The 18,978-nt window shown below is 43.1% G+C and overlaps 1 protein-coding gene across 6 annotated transcripts in view; it reads right to left on the bottom strand.

Annotated features, from left to right (window-relative positions):
• Positions 1-18,978, bottom strand: part of JADE3 (jade family PHD finger 3) — a 135,824-nt gene that overhangs the window by 8,689 nt on the left and 108,157 nt on the right. For all 6 annotated transcript variants that reach the window (XM_045050418.1, XM_023249517.2, XM_023249516.2 and 3 more), the window contains 2 exons: positions 13,218-13,385; positions 10,194-10,310 (listed from right to left, as the gene is read on the bottom strand). In XM_045050418.1, the coding sequence (XP_044906353.1) occupies positions 10,194-10,310; positions 13,218-13,385 (285 nt within the window). The remainder of the gene's footprint in view (positions 1-10,193; positions 10,311-13,217; positions 13,386-18,978) is intronic.

Below are 18,978 nucleotides of genomic sequence, written 5' to 3'. Positions count from 1 at the left end.
AGCCAATTTTACAGGATAAAGAATTCCAGAGATGAAATATAATTCTAAGATCATCTTATCCAGCACCGCATTTATCACTGCTTGTACGTGCCTCTAGAGTCCCTGGTTTTCTACCTCCACTGCCCTGCCCCCCAACTCCTTCTACTTTTCAAGGAAGTGGTAATCTAGCCACTTAAACTACATTCCTAAGACAGCCCACCCCAGCTTTGGACAGTTCTATTGGAAAAGATTGTTACCTTACACTGAAATCTGTATCCTTAAAATGTCCACGTATTTGAAAGGCCTTATGATAATGAGGATGATGAAAGCCAAAAATGTACTTTTATCTGGGCACCTTGTGTTATCACTCGGCTAAGAAACTAGCCAGTCATTTAAAAAACAAGAAGCAAAAGGCATTCTTTAGCAGAAGATTAAAAGTGTTGGGTATAGTGCTCTTTCGCTGTTTAGTAACTGATAAAAATGTGGAAAGAGAAAGCAAAAGGACCGTGTCCTATTCAAGGGGATGAATGTGTAACATAAAACTACTACTGATCAGAAGCTGAAAACAGACCATGTGTCTCAGGTCACATTTACAGACTGTGGAGACGTAAATATAAATTAGTCAAAATAAAAGGCAATACACAAATAAGAACTGGGTGCTTAGATGAAAAATGGAATACGTCCTTATGGAACTGTGCCATAAAATCCATCTGGTGGCAAAAAAAGGTCATTCTATGATGCTTATAGCTGAAGGTCGCTGTGTTTTGGTGGTAAAGGAGAAATGCCAACCAAGTTTTGGTGCCAAATACCTATTTATCTTTTTCCAAACACATACACTTGGAACATTCTAGTAAACAAAATGCCTTTATATATATATACATCTCATTTATTTCTACTGTAACCACTTAAAGGTGACAGAGAAGGTATATATTATGCCCATTAAAATAACGCTTTATTGAGATACCAGAAAACTTTTTTTGTGCCAAAAAACTCACGACTTTTAAGTATACGTTTCAATGGTTTTAGCATGTTCACAGAGTTTTGCAAACATCACCACTACGTAATTCCAGTACATTTTCTTTTCTGGTGTTGTTTCAAGTTTTTATTCTAGTACATTTTCATTACCTCAAAAAAGAAATCTCATGCTTACCTGCAGTCACTTCCTGTTCCCAACCCCCGCCCCAAGCAACCACTCATCTATAGGCCTATTCTGGACACTTCACAAGGAGGGATCATACATGTGGCATCTGTGTCCGGTTTAGCATGTTCTCAAGGCTCATCCATGTCATAGCATGTATCAGAATTTCATTCTTTTAAAAATATGGGAGGGTGCCTGGGTGGCTTAGTTGGTTAAGCATTCGACTCTTGATTCTGGCTCAGGTTATGATCTCATGGTTCATGGGATCGAGCCCTGTGTTAGGCTCTGTGCTGAGGAGTGAGGAGCCTGCTTGGGATTCTCTTCCCAACCTCTCTCTCTGCCCCTCCCTCGCTGTGTGTGTGCTCCCTCAAAATAAATCAACTTAAAAAAAATTAAAATGTGGCCAAACGACATTCCATTGTATGACTATACCACATTTGTTTATCCATTCATCACTTGATGGGGATTTGGGTCGTTTTCAGTTTTTGGCTATTAGGAAATAATGCTGCTATGAGCATTTGTGTACAAGTTTTTATGTAGGCATATGTTTTCGTTTCTCTTTGGGAAGGTGCATTAAAGGATTAGCCTTGCCTAAAGAAAGGTTTGGCCCTTTGCCCCCAGCTACTAAGAGGTGACCTCTAAGCCTATGGAATGTCCTGACTTAGAAGAGTGTCTTTGTTTATCAGGGGTCCCTGGACCATGTCAGATAGCCTACGCTAACAATGTGATTTATGGTGGAGGCTTTGAGCCACATGGTATCAGCCTGACCTCTGGAGGGACTGGAGGCTAAGGTCAGCCATGCGGGTGGGTCACTGGTGTCTAAGTGGCCAACTCCTAATACGATCTCTGAACGCTAAGACTTGGGTGAGCTTCCCTGGTTGGCAATACTCTGTGTATCATCACACGTCCCTGGGGGGGAGAAATAAGCACTGTCCACAAGACTCCACTTGGGGAGGACAACTGGAAGCTCCATGCCTACTCTCTCCTGGACCCCTGTCCTATGTGCTTCTTCCCCTTGTTTTTAATCTGCATCCTTCCTTTCCCTGTAATAAACTGTAACCACTAGAATGGCTTTTCTGAGTTCTTTGAGTCCTTCTAGTGAATCATTGAACCTGAGGGGGGGTCTTGGACACCTCTTCAACTGCAAGTATACGCTTTGAAGTGGAATTGCTAGCTCATATGATAATTCTACATCTGACTTAAAACAATTTTTTTTAATGTTTATTTTTGAGAGGCGGAGAGAGACAGAGCACAAGTGGGGGAGGGTCAGAGAGAGAGAATGAGACACAGAATCCAAATCCAGGCTCCAAGCTGTCAGCACAGAGCCCGATGCGGGGCTCAAGCCCAAGGACCGCAAGATCATGACCTGAGCTGAAGTCAGATACGTAACTGACTGAACCACCCAGGCGCTCTTACATCTAACTTTCTGAGAAATTGCCGAACTGTTTTCCATAGTGGCTGCACATTTTATATCCCCACCAGTAAAGCACGAGGGTTCCAATTTCTCCACATTGTTATTGCCTGCCTTAAAATTTTTTTTTTATTTTATTAAAAATTTTTTTTTTTAATTTTAGAGAGAGAATAGGGGAGAGGGGGCAGAGGGAGAGAGAGAATCTTTTTCTTATTTAAAAAAATTTTTTAAAGTTTATTTTTATTTATTTTGAGAGTGAGAGAGAGAGAGAGAGAGCGAGAGCGCGAGTGGGAGAAAGGCAGAGAGACGGAGAGACAGAATCCCAAGCAGGCTCCATGCTGTCAGGACAGAGCCCGACATGGGGCTCGAACTCATGAACTTTGAGCTCATGACCTGAGCCAAAGTCAAGACTCAGATTCCCAATGGACTGAGACACCCAGGTGCCCCTAATTTTGTTTTTGAGAGAATCTTTGTTTTGGGGGGAGAGCGAGCACAAGTGAGGGGCAGAGAGAGAGAGAGAGAGAGAAGCGGGGCTCGCCCGAAGTGTGGTTCATGCTTACCTGAAGTGGGGCACGAGCTCACCCAATGTGTGACACTTGAACTCATGAACTGTGAGAACATGACCTGAGCCAAAATCAGATGCTTAATGACTGAGTCACCCAGATGCCAGGGGGAGGGAGGGAGGGAGGGAGGGAGGGAGAGAGAGAGAGAGAGAGAGAGAGAGAGATGGAGATCGAGATCTTAAGCAGGCTCCACGCTCAGCACGGAGCCCGACGCAGGGCTTGATTCTACCACCCTGGGATCCCACCACCTTTTTGATTATTATCACCCTAGTGAGTATGAAGTAGTATTTCACTGTAGTTTATGTATCTTTAAAGGAGGAAAAGGAATAGTTTTCTGTATATTTTTCAGAAACTGTAGAAAAGAAATGAGTTGGGAAATATTTTGTCACCCCCAAAAAGAACATAGCGTGTCCTCCTCAAAAGGGGATGACACATGCCTGGAACCCCAAGGACCTGGTCCATATGTCCTCAGCAGTTCCTGTCTCGCTGCAGGACAGTGTCCATTTGGTTGTCTTTAATCCCCAATAATCTGTGAACAGACAAATGGGTGGTACCATAGCAATTGTGTCAAAACTGTGTCACTGAAACAATGTCCTAAATGGTTCAAGCCAGCCTACCAAACTTCCTCCAGCCACTGTGAATTTAAACTCCGGCACCAACACTGGCCATCAGCCCTTCTCACCTGTCGTCCCTAAGGGTCTGCAAGGTCTGAGGGGAGATGTCACTTCAGTGTTAGTTAACCTTTCCTGTGTTTATATCTGGCCTCCCCTAATAGACGACCAACTCCTGAAGGCAGGGGCCAGAAATGCCTTAGAATAAGAACAGTGTGTACTGAACCAAATTTGGAATATTTGAAAAAAATATTCAATGTAGTCACTGAGTGGGCCTCCTTGCATTCCCCTACTTGTTGCCAATTTTCATTTGTTGTACCAAATGTTTGAGGATTCTACTACTCAGTCTGGCTGGATGAGTGCTACAGCTGTCCATCGGCAAAGTCAGATGGACTCCTGAGAATAACAAATGAAGAACAAAACAAGTACAATTACTTTCACCGCTAACATTTACTGAGTATTTGCTATCTGTTAGGTACCGCACTGGACTCTTTACCACCTTTATTAAGTAGGTACTATTATCATTTCCATTTAGAGATATGAAAACTGAAGCACAGATATGGCAGGTAACTTCCTTAAGATGGTATAAAAAGCAAGGGGGTGGAGTCGGGCTCCAAAGGTCATATGTTTAACCACTGTTCTTTCTTTCCTCTTAGGGAAAACCTAAAGCATCTGGCTCTAGGCTGAAGGGGGCTTGAACATAAAACATGTGAGGACCCTACAGGAATTCCGGAAAGCCAGCTGTCAGAGGGACTGTGTTCAAAGTCTAGGCAAAATACAGAGCTGTCCGAGGGCATCTCATTTGAACCCAGTCTTTATGATCTGGTTCAGGATTATCAGAAGACTTCATGCTCAGGAGAAAGGTTCTAGCTTCCAGATATGGAAGCTATAGATACTAGCTAGTTTAGACCCCCAAACCCACCAGTGTTGGATTCTATCCTTCCCCAGGGAATGTTCCTAAATCAAAAGAAGAGAATAGTTGCATGTATTCCCACTGTTGGAAGGCAGGAAGAATAAACACAATTCACGGATAGTTAAGAAATTTCCAGAAAGAGTTAATAAAGCAAAATACCCCAAATAGGTTACTAATCACAAAGACCCTTAAATAATCTTCCCAAGAACAATGAGGCTAATAAAACTTGACCCCTACTGGGGCGCCTGGGTGGGTCGGTCGGTTGGGCGTCCGACTTCAGCTCAGGCCATGATCTCATGGTCCGTGAGTTCGAGCCCCGCGTCGGGCTCTGTGCTGACCGCTCAGAGCCTGGAGCCTGTTTTGGATTCTGTGTCTCCCTCTCTCTCTGCCCCTCCCCTGTTCATGCTCTGTCTCTGTCTCAAAAATAAATACACATAAAAAAAAAAAAACTTGACCCCTACTGAATTACTGTATTTGGTTACTGTGTTTTTGATTCACATACAGGGAACAAGATGTTAAATTACTAATGAGTTTGGAATTAACTTTACTTAGTGGTGGTTTAAAAGGAAAAAAAAAAGGTTTTGGTCTTTCTTCCCCACCAGAAAACCAGATGTCAACCATGGAAAACAAAGGCCATTCTATTAGTATAAGTAGAATGTAGGTGGAAAAAAATACACACTTCAGCATATCACCTGAAGTTCATTCCCTCTCACCTAGAGGGAGGGTCTTTCATACAGCCCGGTACTCACACCACACTTCCCCGAACCATAAAACTATTTCACACCTCTTCTCTTCTCAAACCTCTGGACCTCACTCTCAGCTGATGATCCTATTCCTACCTCACTGAGGAAATTAAAACACTTGAAAGAGTGCTCCTGCAGATTCCCATCGACACATCTACTTAATACTGCACCTACACTCTACCTTCAAGGCTGTTACCAGGGAAGAACTATCGGCGCTCCTGCCCAAGGCCACCCCTCCGTCGCACACTTCACGCCACCCTCTCTCACCTACTGAAAACCGCACTCCAGCAGTTTTTCCTCTGCACTGGATCACTGCCTTTCACGCAAATCCTAGATGTTAACAAGTATACATACAGACTTGGTATTTCTTCTAACCTTAAAGGAAAGACCTCTTTACCCCACTTTTTCAAACTGTTCCTCACTTCCTTCTTTGCCCTGACCTTTAGTAGCTTTTGCTGTCACTACCGCACCTGGACTGTTCCTCCCGATCACCAATAATCACGTTTGCTACATTTAGGGGTCAATCTGTAGTCCTCATCTTACTTCAGTAGCCTCTTTCCACCACAGATCTTTCCCTCTCCTTGAAATGCTTTCTTCTCTTGATTTAGAGGCTGCTACACACTCTCAGTTTTCCTCCCGTCTCCCTGCGGGCTTCTTCTTCCCCATTTCCTCTGCTGCTTCTTCCGCCTCTGCTGGACTTCTTCACGCCGGAATGCTTCAAGGCCCAGGGCTTGGTATTGTTCTCCCCTCTATCTACACTCACTCGCTCGGCGATCCTCCCCGGTCCAGGCTGAAGCCGTCTATAGGCCACTGGCTCCCAAATGCAGGTCTGCAGTCCAGGCTTCCTCCCAAACTCCACACTCACACAGACACCTGCCAGCTTGACATTTCCACAGGATGTCAAGTAGATACCTCAAACCTAAGTGTCTAAAACCGGACTCATCATCTCTTCCCCCGAATCTGTTCTCCTGCAGATTTCCCCGTTCAGTTTGTGGCAACTTCGCCCTTCCCACCATTTGGGCCCCAAACTTGGAAGCATCCCCAACTCCTATCCTTCTCTCATATCTCATATCTGATTCAGTCAATCCTGTTGGCTCTCCCTTCAATATTCACCCAGAATCTTATCACTTTTCACCACCTCCAGGGCTACCACTCCAGTCAAAGCCACTATCACCTCTCATGGATTACTGTAACAGCCTCCTAACTGCTTTTCCTCTTTCTAACCTTCCCTTCCTAGTCTATTCTAAATACAGCAGCCGGAGCCTATTTTTGTTTTTAACGTTTTTAAAAAAATTTTTTGAGAGAGATAGAGCTTGAGCAGGGGAGGGGCGGAGAGAGAGGGAGACACAGAATCCAAAGCAGGTTCCAGGCTTTGAGCTGTCAGCACGGAGCCTGACGCGAAGCTTGAGCCCATGAGCCATGAGATCATGACTTGAGCCGAAGTTGGACACTTAGATGACTGGGCACCCAGGCGCCCCAGTCTATTTTTTGTTTTTCACCTTTTACTATGGAAATTAAAAAACCTATATAATAGCATAGAGAATACTATACTAACCCCCATATACCCATCGCCCAGCTTCAATAACAATTAATGTATGACCAATCTTATTTCATCTTTCTTTAACCTCCCATAGCACACTGCCCCCTGGATTATTTTGAAGCAAGTACTAGACATATCATTCCACAGAGTGATCCCTTAAAAACATAAATCAAATTATGTCACCTGTCTGCTCGAAGCCTGCCAATGATTCCCCCTTAAGCTCTGAGTGAAAACAAAAGATTTCATGAGAGCCCCGGGGGCTGGCAAACTATGGCCCACAGACCAAATGCAGCAGCTGTTTTTGTGTGGTCCAAGAGCTAAGAATGGCAGCTTAGGATGTTTTTACATTTTTAAATGATGTAAAAAACAAAAATAAGAATATTTCAGGGTGCCTGGGTGGCTCAGTCCATTAAGCATCTGACTTCAGCTCAGGTCATGATTTCACAGATTGTGAGCTCGAGCCCCGCATAGGGCTCTGTGCTGACAGCTCAGAGCCTGGAGTCCACTTCAAGTTCTGTGTCTCCCTCTCTCTCTGCCTCTCCCCCACTCACACTCGGCCTCTCTCTCTCTCTCAAAAATAATATTAAAAAATTTAAAAAATAAGAGCATTTTATGACATGTGAACGAGTATGAAGTTTAAATTTTAGAGTCCATAATGTTTTACTGGAATAAAGCCATGTTCATTTGCTAAGTAAAGTCTCTGGCTGTCTTTGTGCTCAAGGCAGAATTGAGTAGTTGTGTTAGAGACTATATGACCTGCAAAGCCTAAAGTGTTTATTATCTGGCCATTTATAGAAAAAAAAACCCTGCTTACTCTTACCTTAACCAGTCAAGTCCCCATATGATCTCTCTGATATTCACACACTCCATTCCAGCCTCATTGGCCTCTTTCCTGTCGCTCAAACAGGCCAGACACACCTCCCATCTCAGAGCCTTTGTACTGGCTGATCCCTCTGCCTGGAATATTTTTACCCAAAATAACTGTGTGGTTTTCTCTCACCTTCAAGTCTTTTCTCAAATGTCATCTCTATGAGTCCTACTCTGACCACTCGTTTTAAACAAACCTGTGACACATGCCCCCTGCCCCACACTCTCCCTCTTCCTACCATACTCCACATTCTTCCTTTCCAGAGCACTTACCATTTTCTAAACGCTATTTAATATCTATTTCTTATTCTCTATTTCTCCCAACTCAAATGTGAGTTCTTTGTTGGCTCACTGAGAAATCCCAAGTGCCTAGAACAGTGCCTGGCACACAATCAGGCGCTCAAATATTCCTTATAAGGAATTAAACAAATGTAATTCCTTGTAAGAAAATTACGAGTCTTAATTTGGTAAGGCCTTTACAAAATACAGACTCTAAACTCTAATAAAAATAAGAACGATTGCCCTGAAGATGAAAAACCGACTCTAGAATGTTTTATCCATCCATCAATCTAATATTTACTGTCTGTCCGCCATGTCAGGGGTTGGGGGATCTAAGGAGGAAACAGTCTGAGCTCACAGTCTATAACGGAAGATAAAACTCAGATAAATAACTCAGACAATGTGGCAGAATGTGGTAATGTGGGGCTGTAATGCAAATTCAGGTCGGCTAAGGTTAAGGCCAGTGTTCTCTCTCCACAGTCATGCCACCAATTACTAACTATTCTAAAAAACCATCCCTTGAAATAGCAAAGATAGGAGAAAAATGCAGGTACCACAATAATGAAAATAAGTAAATTAATGGATATAAATTCAATGTGCTATTATAAAAGGACTACTAATAATTATAAAAACACGGAAAATCTTTTGTTTTAGTGGGGAGAATGCATGTTATAAACAAATCTATGATACCATTAAGTATGGATATATTTATTCAGTAAGCACTAACTGAACACTGACAACGGGCAGGCACACTCTCCTTTGTGCTAGGGGCAATCCATGGAAGAGTGATGTACAACCTTGGCCCCCGAGGGGCTCACATATGAGAAACAACCGGGAGAGAACTTAGGAAAACCTAAACAGGCAATGTATTATGGTAGTAGACCCCGTGGGAATAGTTTTCCCTCAAGTTTTTTTCCTTTGTAACTGCTGTAGTTAAATAGTATCAGCAGGAAAAAGTTAAAAAAAGCAGGACAAAGTACCCAATTCTGTCAGGTGTAAAAATGAATTTAAAAAATTAAAAGGGCCTTTGGGGTCCATATTGTGTTCTTTAAAAAAAATTTTTTTTAACGTTTATTCAGTTTTTGAGAGAGAGAGAGAGAGAGAGAGAGAGAGCCAGCATGAGTGGGGGAGGGGAAAAGAGAGAGAGAGACACAGAATCCGAAGCAGGCTCCAGGCTCCGGGCCATCAGCACAGAGCCTGACGCAGGGCTCGAACTCACGAACTGTGAGATCATGACCTGAGCTGAGGTCGGCCGCTTAACTGACTGAGCCACCCAGGCGCTCCCATATTGTGTTCTTCAAATACCATTTCCCAGTAAATGAACCAAGGTTAATCCGAGGAGTCGCTGATCCCGGGTCTGTAGTAAGAAATCTACAAGATGAGCCAGACAGCAAGAAACTTCATGAAATACCTAGAGCCACTGTCCCTAAGCTATAACATCATAAGGCCCCTTTTCTGTGAAGAAGCTTAGCAGGCAAATCTAACTCCAACCAATCTGTAGCTCCTATGCAGGAGGCCTGGGGAGTAGAAGGGTCAACCGTTCTGCCTTTCCTGGAGGTAACTGGCCTCTCCCAGTCTCATCGACCACCCAACTGCTGCTGTTGGGCACACCAGCTACTACTTCTACTTTATGCAGCTGAATTCCTATACCTCAGACGTCTCAGAAAACTTTACTTGTACTACTGTATGCAACATACGTGCCTGTGAGCAGGACTTTCGGGCCTATCCACCAGGATTTATCTATTCAGATGCATCTTTCCCTTCCAAATTGAGTTGTACTTAGTTCAGCAGCAGAGTCACTGGTTAAATCATCCTGGAACCTGGGCCTGGTTGTTTTAGATCTATGGCTTGTTTCCACCCAGGATGGTATCATCTAGCTTCAGAAATCACCTAATTCATCAGATCCGACAGCAAAGGATGGAAGTTAACTACCACTATGAATGAAAAGAATAAGCTGAAGGGTCCAGAGGCAACGTCTGAAAAAAAAAAAACCGCTCCAGAAATGGTCTGTACCACGGCAGAGCCCCTGTGAGGAGGAGTGAGTGGGGGGCCTCCTGAGTAAACTTTCAGTTAAGAGGCTGCTCTCACTGGGATGTTGAGTCTGGCCAGTTCAGTGGTACCCACCCCACCACTTCTCTCGGTGACTTACCTGAATACAGGCCCCTGTCTTCACCTTGCAGAGGCTGCAAACTAAGGCCCATCGACTGGGTGGAATGTGGGACACCTTGGTGATTGGTTCCATCCTCTCAGGACAAGCAATGCTGACCTATAAATAAAACACCACCATAAGGCAGAGGCACCAAGGCATTCCAGAAGTACCTTTCACAAGCCACAAATGATGTCATGTGACGCTCAGGCCATCAAGACAATGAGGTGGGCCACATCTCTTAAGGTTACTATGGAACCAAGAATAAATAAAACCTGTCTCTAGCCACTGCTCAGACCTCTGATCATTTCCAGTAACAGACATGACTCATATACAGGATGAGAGGGCAGGAGTGGAGGCTAGGCATGGTTACCTTAATGAATCCAAGATACATATCTACACTTTACTTAGGAACCAAAGAAAGCCACTAAGGAAAGGAATTAAAATTCACAAGATCTAGCATCTATTGTCTGTTAGAGATGGTGCCACATGCCTCGTTTTGTCATTTAATCAACTGAGGATGAAAAACAGGCAGTGACAAGCCTTTCAGTTCGGTTTATAAAGAATCATGATATTGTTGCAAAGTCGCAGCAATCTGTGTAATGAAGAGGTCGCAGCACGTAAGTAGGAAGGATAGGGATGGTAACATTTTCAAATCATGGTCTTTTAAATCATGTAACCATCATCAGTTTGCTCTACTGTCTCAGCCAAAGTAGCTTCAAAGTGAAATTAGTCTTTGGGAGAGTGCTGAAAGGAAAGAATGCTTTAACAAAAGATGGAAAACATTTTTTTCCATATGAAAACAAGGGGTCAAACAACTTCTGATAAAAAGTGTTCTCCCTCTCGCTTACAAATGTGTACAGGAGTTTCCAAGAGAGATACAACTTTAAAAAGTGAAGGACTTTGAATAAGGCTGGTTAAACTAGTACAAGTTCTACCCACACGCAGAAACTAACAGCAGAAAGATCACAGAGATCTTGAGCAGCCCAAAAGGTACTAAAAACAACCGTAATAAGCAATGTCAACAGGTAAGACAGCTTCCTTCCTTCCTTTCTTTCCCTTTCTTTCTTTTCTTTTTTCCTTTCTTTCCATATTTTAGAGAGAGCGAGAATGTGAGCAGGGGAGGGGGGCAGAGGGAAAGAGAGAATCCCAAGCAGGCCATGCTCAGCGTGGAGCGCAATGCAGGGCTTGATCTCACAACCCTGGGATCATGACCTGAGCTGAAATCAAGATTGGATGCTCAACTGACTGAGCCACCCAGGAGCCCCGGCTCCTTTTATTTTTAAAGGACTCTTCCTGAGTCATGTTCTAGACTCTTATATGCTGAGAGCGCCTGCTCTATTAGTTGGGACATTTGCTGCTGGAGACCAGTCACTCTCAGGCCAGAAACCTGAGAGTTCATGTCAGTCTATGAGCTGGACATTCTTAGTAAGAAAAAGGAACCATTATCCAAATATTAAAAAAAATACTTATTCCTATATCCATAAGAATACTGTAGTATTTATCGAGGACTTTCAGTTTAACTATGTGACTCTAAGCTCAATTGTTAGATAGTTAACTCCCCTGGAACTGTCATTAACAAGAATAAAGCCAGGAAAGTTTGTTTATTTTTTTATTTGATTTTTTGAAGTAATCTCTACACCCAACGTGGGCCTCGAACTTATAACCTGGAAATCAAGAGTCGCATTCTCTACTCACTGGGCCAGCCGGGTGCCAGGAAGTTTTAAGGGAGAATGAATTACTGATACAGTATCATCAGCTTTCCCATGAACTGAATTCTAAAGTCTCTCTTGTTTTGCAGTTAACAAATGTGCTGGCCTGGATAGGGGTTGGGGAAAGAGGATGTGCGTGGGATGTTTAAACAGGTTAAAAAAAAAAGAGCAGCCATAAGTAAGAAGAAGTAATGTTTGGAAGCCCTTTTTAATCAATTTTGTGAGCACACAGCCTCTTATGAAATATCAGCAACTGAAGGACCAGATTAAATAGCTAGGGATGGAGTTCTGAACAAAGAGGCTCTTAGACAAATGTTGAGTCTAAGCTCTGAAAACAGCTTCAAAAATCAGGGGCGCCTGGGTGGCTCACTTGGTTGATTTCAGCTTAGGTCATGATCCCAGGGTCATGGGACCAAGCCCCGCATTGGGCTCCATGCTGACCATGGAGCTTGCTTAAGATTCTCTCATTCTCATATTCTCTCTCTCTCTCTCTCTCTCTCTCTCTCTCTCTCTCTCTCTCTCTCTCTCTCTCTCCCCCCTCGCCCCTCTATTCTACTCGTGCTCCCTCTCTTTAATAAAAAAAACCACAACATTAAAAAAAGGCTTCAAAAATCAAAGGGCAACCATCATAGTGGGCAAAAGAGGTAATGCTCACTTCATCCAGAATAACCTAAAACTGGAAACAACGGAAGTGTCCATTAAAGGAGAATGGATAAATAAATCATGGTAGATCAATGCAACAGAATACTCCTCAGCAAGAAACAAATGAGTACTGATCCATACTACAACATGGAGTGCTGGCAGACAGGAAAGAGTGCATACTGTATGATTCCATTTACATGAAATTCAAAAACAGATTAATCTATAGTGATAGTAATCAAAATGGTAATAGGGACCCAAATAGGGTCTGGAAAGCAGGTATGAGGGATCCTTCTGGGGTGCTCTATGTCTACTTCTGAGGTGTTCCTTGTCTTGGTCTGGGTTGTGGTTACAGATATGTGTAAAAGTCATGAAGTTGTACACTTAGTATTTGGTATTTTAAGTGTAAGTTGCACCTTAAAAAAATCTGCTCATATCCTGGCTCTCCTCATACAAATTCATTCACTACCACTGGTGGCACCATCTATAAATTAATCAGCGTGGGCTTCCATGCTCACATGCATCCAAGAAGGGTGTGAGAGAGCTCAAGTGGAAGCATTATCACCTCAGGAGCAGGAGCAGGAATGAAGCATCTCCATGAAGCCTGAGTCGGTCTGAATGCCATGGGAAACAGGTGCACCTGGAGCAAATGGGCTCAAGCCTGGATGAGTCTTACCTCTGGAATCCACAGGGCACAGCTGACATGAGCCCATTTAGTCCCTGTCCTGGTAGTCTTCATGGCCCCACCTCTCTTTGGACATAACAGACACTGTGGATGAATGCCAAGGACACAGGAACGACACAGCCAGCTGCCTTCTGGGACCTTGAGGATGCCGTAGCAGGCCTGGAGGCACGAGCAGGAGAGGGGAGAATGGTTAGCATCTTTTCAGCAGGGCTGATGTCTGCTCTGGTGCAGTCACAGAGTACTCTCTGCTTTTAGGAGAAAGGCAAATAAGGCCCCAAAAGCTCATATCCAGGATTTAGTAATTTTAAAACACTTAAAAAAAAAAAAAAGGCACCTTCCAGCATCTAAGATCAGTATGTTTGTCTACGAGAACTGACTTTAAGGACAATAGAATAAGACTAGAAGGAAATACATACAAAAAGGCTGGCCCAACTGTTACTGAGTTTGGGGATTACATACTTCTTTTCTTTTCTGCCTCTGTTTTCTAAAGCTTCTTCAAAATTATGTATTATACTTAGTCATACACTAACGGAATAACTTCTACATGTCATGTACTGTTGTAATCAAGAAAAAAGTGCTGAAAAAGAAACAGAATGAAACTTTTGTGGAGCAAATGAGCTAATGCTTCAAGAGCCTAACAGAGCCTGGTGTATAAAAAGCATTCAGCAAATCACAGCAATTACTCGCTTGGGTTGAAGAAAAACGGACTTGTGAATGAATCCTGAATTGAAGAGAATATTAGACTAATCACAATACTCCACAGAGTTCTAGAAGCTGCTTCAAATCCTTCATGGAATGAATTTGGACAAATAAATGAACTACTGGTGGGGGAGGGGGGTTAGTTTGGAAAACATTCTAGATTTCCTTTTTTACTACCTCCAATCTCGCCCGCCCATCCTTCCCCTCTTTACTGCTCTACTCTCACCATTAAAGACTAAACCTGGGGGGCCTCCTGGATCCCCATGTGGCCTGGCAAACTTTCCACCGCTGACTGATTCACCATGGCAACTTCAAAATCTGTACGTACCCCAGGAGGTTCAGCCACAGCTCGGATTCAGGTTCCAACAGTTACTATCGTGTTACCCCTCAACTGGCTCCTTTTCCAAACTCTCTCTATCCATATCACCACCATGCTTCCCAGCTTCCAGATCCAAAATTCCTGTACTCATATTATCCACTTCCTTTCATCCACTGTCCCTGGGGCATACCAGTCCTCCCTACAGAGTGGCCCTTGGGCTCTGACCTTCCTCTCCATCCCCACCACAACTGCTCCATCCAAGTCCTTATCATGTTATGCCTGAATTGATTTATTCCTAAATTCTCTTCCACCCCCTTCACACCTTCAATCCTTCTTCTATTTGGCTGCCATATTCTTCTTACTAAAACAAAGATTTCATACCATTGCACAGCAACAAACCCTCTAGAAATTCCTTCTGTTCTCACCCCCACCCTGATCTAAATTACGGGTTGGCAAACTACTACCTGAGGCCTGTTTTGTTAAGGCCAACAAGCTAAGAATGGTTTTCGTATTTTTAGAGCAATGTTGTTTGTTTTTTTTTTTTTTTTAAAGAATATGTCTGAGAACAAACTGAGGGTTGATGGGGGTGGGAGGGAGGGGAGGGTGGGTGATGGGTATTGAGGAGAGCACCTTTTGGGATGAGCACTGGGTGTTGTATGGAAACCAATTTGACAATAAATTTCATATCATAAATAAATAAATAAATAAATAAATAAATAAATAAATAAAATAATCTTAAAAAAAAAAAAAGAATATGTAACAGAGACTGTATGCGGCCCTCAAAGTCTAAAATATTTACCATATGGCCCTTCAAAAAAAAAAGTCTGCCAGCCCCTGATCTAAAGCCTGGTGCTCCTCACCTCACTTCTCGGGTCATAGAGCCCCTTGTGTCTTCTCCACTTCTTGACCCTTGCCCTCTACTCAACAGGTTTCCCTCACCAAGTACGTGGCGGCATCGTGTAGTCTTCCCGACTCTAGCTGTTATGTTTTATCTCCTCAGTGAGACTCTAAGGTCACTGGGGGGTAGGTCTTTTATCACCAGTTTATCTGGAATGCTTTCTATGCTGAGGTCGAATAGGTGGTTTGGTAGAACAAATTAATTTATATCAATAACTGAGGCTGAATTCCAACCAGGCCGCTCTTCCAACAGTAGGGCATCATTTTATAAGGCTCCTAGCCGTCAGAGCTTTTCTTTCTCTGAGGTCCAGAATGTTTGCCAGGAAATGAAAGCAAGTTTCTTCCCTAAAAGAGAGCCTCTTACAGACCAGCAAAAGAAAAACCAGTGGTTCTAGGGATCCCCTTTATCTCCTGGTCCTTTTATTGGGCAGAAAATCATTTACTGAGCCCTTGTATATACTTATTCATGGCCATAGGATCATAAAAGCTTGTATTGCATAGCAGTGGTTCTCAAGTTTTTCCAGACTACAAAATGGTAAAGGGTGGATTCTCCTGAGAAAACTGCACACGTGCACAGACATATGTGTTACATATAGTTTCAGGGGGTTAATAAACTCAGTGCCAAATGTATATATGACAGATATAAAAACTATGAGCATAAACTTCAGGCAAATTAATTTAGGCCTTGGTTTGAGTGTTCAATACCTGGGCTAAAAACCAAAAAATGGAACATACAAAGGGACTTGGAATGGTCCTGCTTTTCACATTTTTAAAGTTAAAACCTCAAGTCTATTGATGTAAACCTCTCTTCTAAAGTACTGACACAAATGTATTAAAGTGGCATAGGAACAAACATTTGACATAATATGGTGGCGGTGAAGAAAAAAAAAAATTATGTTTAAAAAACAGAGATGTCAACATGTCCCTGATTCTATTAAGGAGTAAACCGAATCTTCCAAATCATTTTAAGTCACTTTTCAGTCAACAGAGGGAGCTCTAACCTCAGTATCTCTTCAGAATTCAAGTGAATATACTCACTTTGGAAGAATCTCTTTTATATGAAACTTTGTGTGGCACCAGCATTCAACTTTTTTTTTACATTTTTATTTATTTTTGAGGGACAGAGAGAGACAGAGCACATGTGGGGAAGGAGCAGACAGAGAATGAGACGCAGAATCCGAAGCAGGCTCCAGGCTCTGAGCTGTCAGCACAGAGCCCGACACGGGGCTCGAATTCACAAACCGTGAGATCATGACCTGAGCCGAAGTCGGACGCTTAACCGACTGAGCCACCCAGGCGCCCCAACAACATTCAGCTTTAATACATACCAGCTTATATCCTGCAAGGCCTGGCCAGGTGTTATTGTCATCACTTTCTACGTGAGGAAAGGGCATCATTTATAGTCATTACTGGATATATTTTCAAAACAGATAAAATAATCTTTGAGGAGAATTATTAGGCTACATTCATTTTTTAGTCAAAGAATCTGAAAATAGTTCCTTAGTGTTTGTCCCTACTGTGAAGGATAAATACAGAAAATATACACAGATGACCTTTGTACTATTTTCCCTTCAAGCCTACTATATAGATCCACAATCATTTATCTAAATGATTAGATTCAGGGTGAGAAACATCAGGAAATTCAAAACTGGTCAGATCTTAGGAAAGTATTAAGTACATACATGGTATATTACCTAGCTCCCAATGGGACCAGGGGCAGTACCGTATTCTCAAATACATTAATATTTCTCTAGCAAACTATATGAGCATTTATGCAAAATGGGATAAACAGTATAAATAGCCTCATATTGGGTGAGTTCTAGTATTGCCCCAAGTCAGTTCTGGTGCTAAACTTAAGCAAAATCTAGCAGTTTTCAGAGCTTTAAAAATTTTTGGAACTACAGAGGAAGGACTGTGGACTTGTACTATCAGATACTTTTGTTCATACTTAAACGATACTTCCTCTCTCACTAAAGGTGTGACATAAATGCCAATAACTGGTAGAGTGAAGGTAAATTTTTGAAATGAACTCTTTTAAAGGAAACAAGTAAAATGAAGAAAAAGACCCAACTGGGTCACAGAATAATTGAGTACCTTCTAATGCAGAGGGTTAGGTTAGGTGGCCCAGGCAATTAAAGTCTTAAGCCCTGTTTTCCCTTGATCTCCTGTGTTATCTAATCTATCTACCTACCTTGTCTATCTTCCTCCCTTCCTTCCTTCCTCCCTTCCTCCCTTCCATCCTTCCATCTTTCTTTCAGTCCTTCCTTCCTTCCTTCCTTCCTTCCTTCCTTCCTTCCTTCCTTCCTTCCTTCCTTCCTTCCTTCCTTCCTTCGTAATCTCTAATGCCCAACATGGAACTTGAACTCGTACTCGTAACCCCGAGATCAAGAGTCACATGCTCTACCAACTAAGCCGGCCGGGTGCCCCAGTGCGTTACTTAATCTTTTTAGTCATTTTGTAGCCAGAGTGGTCTTTCTAAAATAGAACGCATAGCCTTCAGGGCTGACAGGACAAAACCAAAGTTCCCTAGTTTGTCAGCAAGGGCCTGTCACTCGTGGCCCTTGTAATCCCTCTGTGCTGTCGCTCTCCATCCTCCCCTGCTCCACCCAACCACTCTCTGCAGCTCTGAACAGCTCAGAGTTGCCTCTGATACACTGTGCCCACTCCCACTACCCTGCCTGAATGTGTTCGCCTCTCTGCCTGAACACGCACTGCTGCTGTATGTGGCATTTAGATTCAGCTTGGATGCCACCTCTTGGAAGTTGTCCCTGATCTCCATCCCTCCCATGCACTTACACAGCAGCACGGAACTTCTGTCTACAAAAACACCTGGCGTATTGTGCTAACTGGGCAGTTTCCATGTAGCCTCTACACCAGACTCTGATAACCCTGGGAGCAAAGGCCATGTCTGCCTCTTCATCACTGACTGAGTCTTCAGCATGTGGCGTAAGTCCTGGCACATGGATGGTGCATGGTGCTGCATACCTATCTGCTAGATAAATTAATGAAATCAATGAGATACACAACAGGTTCAGAAGAGTGAAAAATCACTTAGGGTAGGGGCGTCCACGACAAGACTTAAACTAGATCTTGGAAGATACATAGATTTTTCATAGATGGAGGTGGGAGAAAGCATTTTAAGTTGGGGTGTGGCTGAAACATGGAGACAGGACGGTGTCAGGAATAGTCATCACTGCCCCCCCTTAAGTAACCTTATTTTGCTGGAGGACAGGGATTATGGGAGGAAGAAAAGGAAAGAGCCAAAAAGAATGCTGATATCATCACCATCATCATCAATAATTAATTAAGAAGGCATTATGGTAGAAAGGATGACAAATAACTGTCAACCAACTGGAAGGGCTTGGGTAAAGTCATTTCATCTCTCCTGGTATTATCCGTAAAACTGAGGAGTGGGATAGTTTTTTGCAGTCCTAAAATTCTATGATCTTTAGAAGTGTATTGGACTCAGCTTCCTGGGGGTTCTTTATCAGGAGGACTGGAGAGCGCTCTGGGTGCTAGCAGAAAGAGTCTAGACTTCCAGCTGTAGGAAGTGTAAACTCACCAAGGTTACTGACCATGTAGGGATTCCAAGGCAGAAGAGAGACTCCCGGGCAGCAGCAAGGAGACTCCCCCAGGGGACGGTAAAAGTATCAAACGAGGCAATCTCAACAGCACGGGTATGAGGGGACACGATAAAGATCTGGGTTTAGCCCCCTGGGGTAAAGTTAGTAAGTCAGTCACCTTGGGGATCACAAGTATTGTTTCTAAAGGAATTACTGAAGAACAGCCAGGCCAAATCTTTGTTTTCCCCCTTAAATGCAAACTGCTACCCAGATA

The sequence above is a fragment of the Felis catus genome, chromosome X (assembly GCF_018350175.1).
Source record: "Felis catus isolate Fca126 chromosome X, F.catus_Fca126_mat1.0, whole genome shotgun sequence".
NCBI lineage: Eukaryota > Metazoa > Chordata > Mammalia > Carnivora > Felidae > Felis > Felis catus.
The sequence above is the reverse complement of the archived record's forward strand: the minus strand, read 5'-3'. Positions and strand labels throughout refer to the sequence as shown.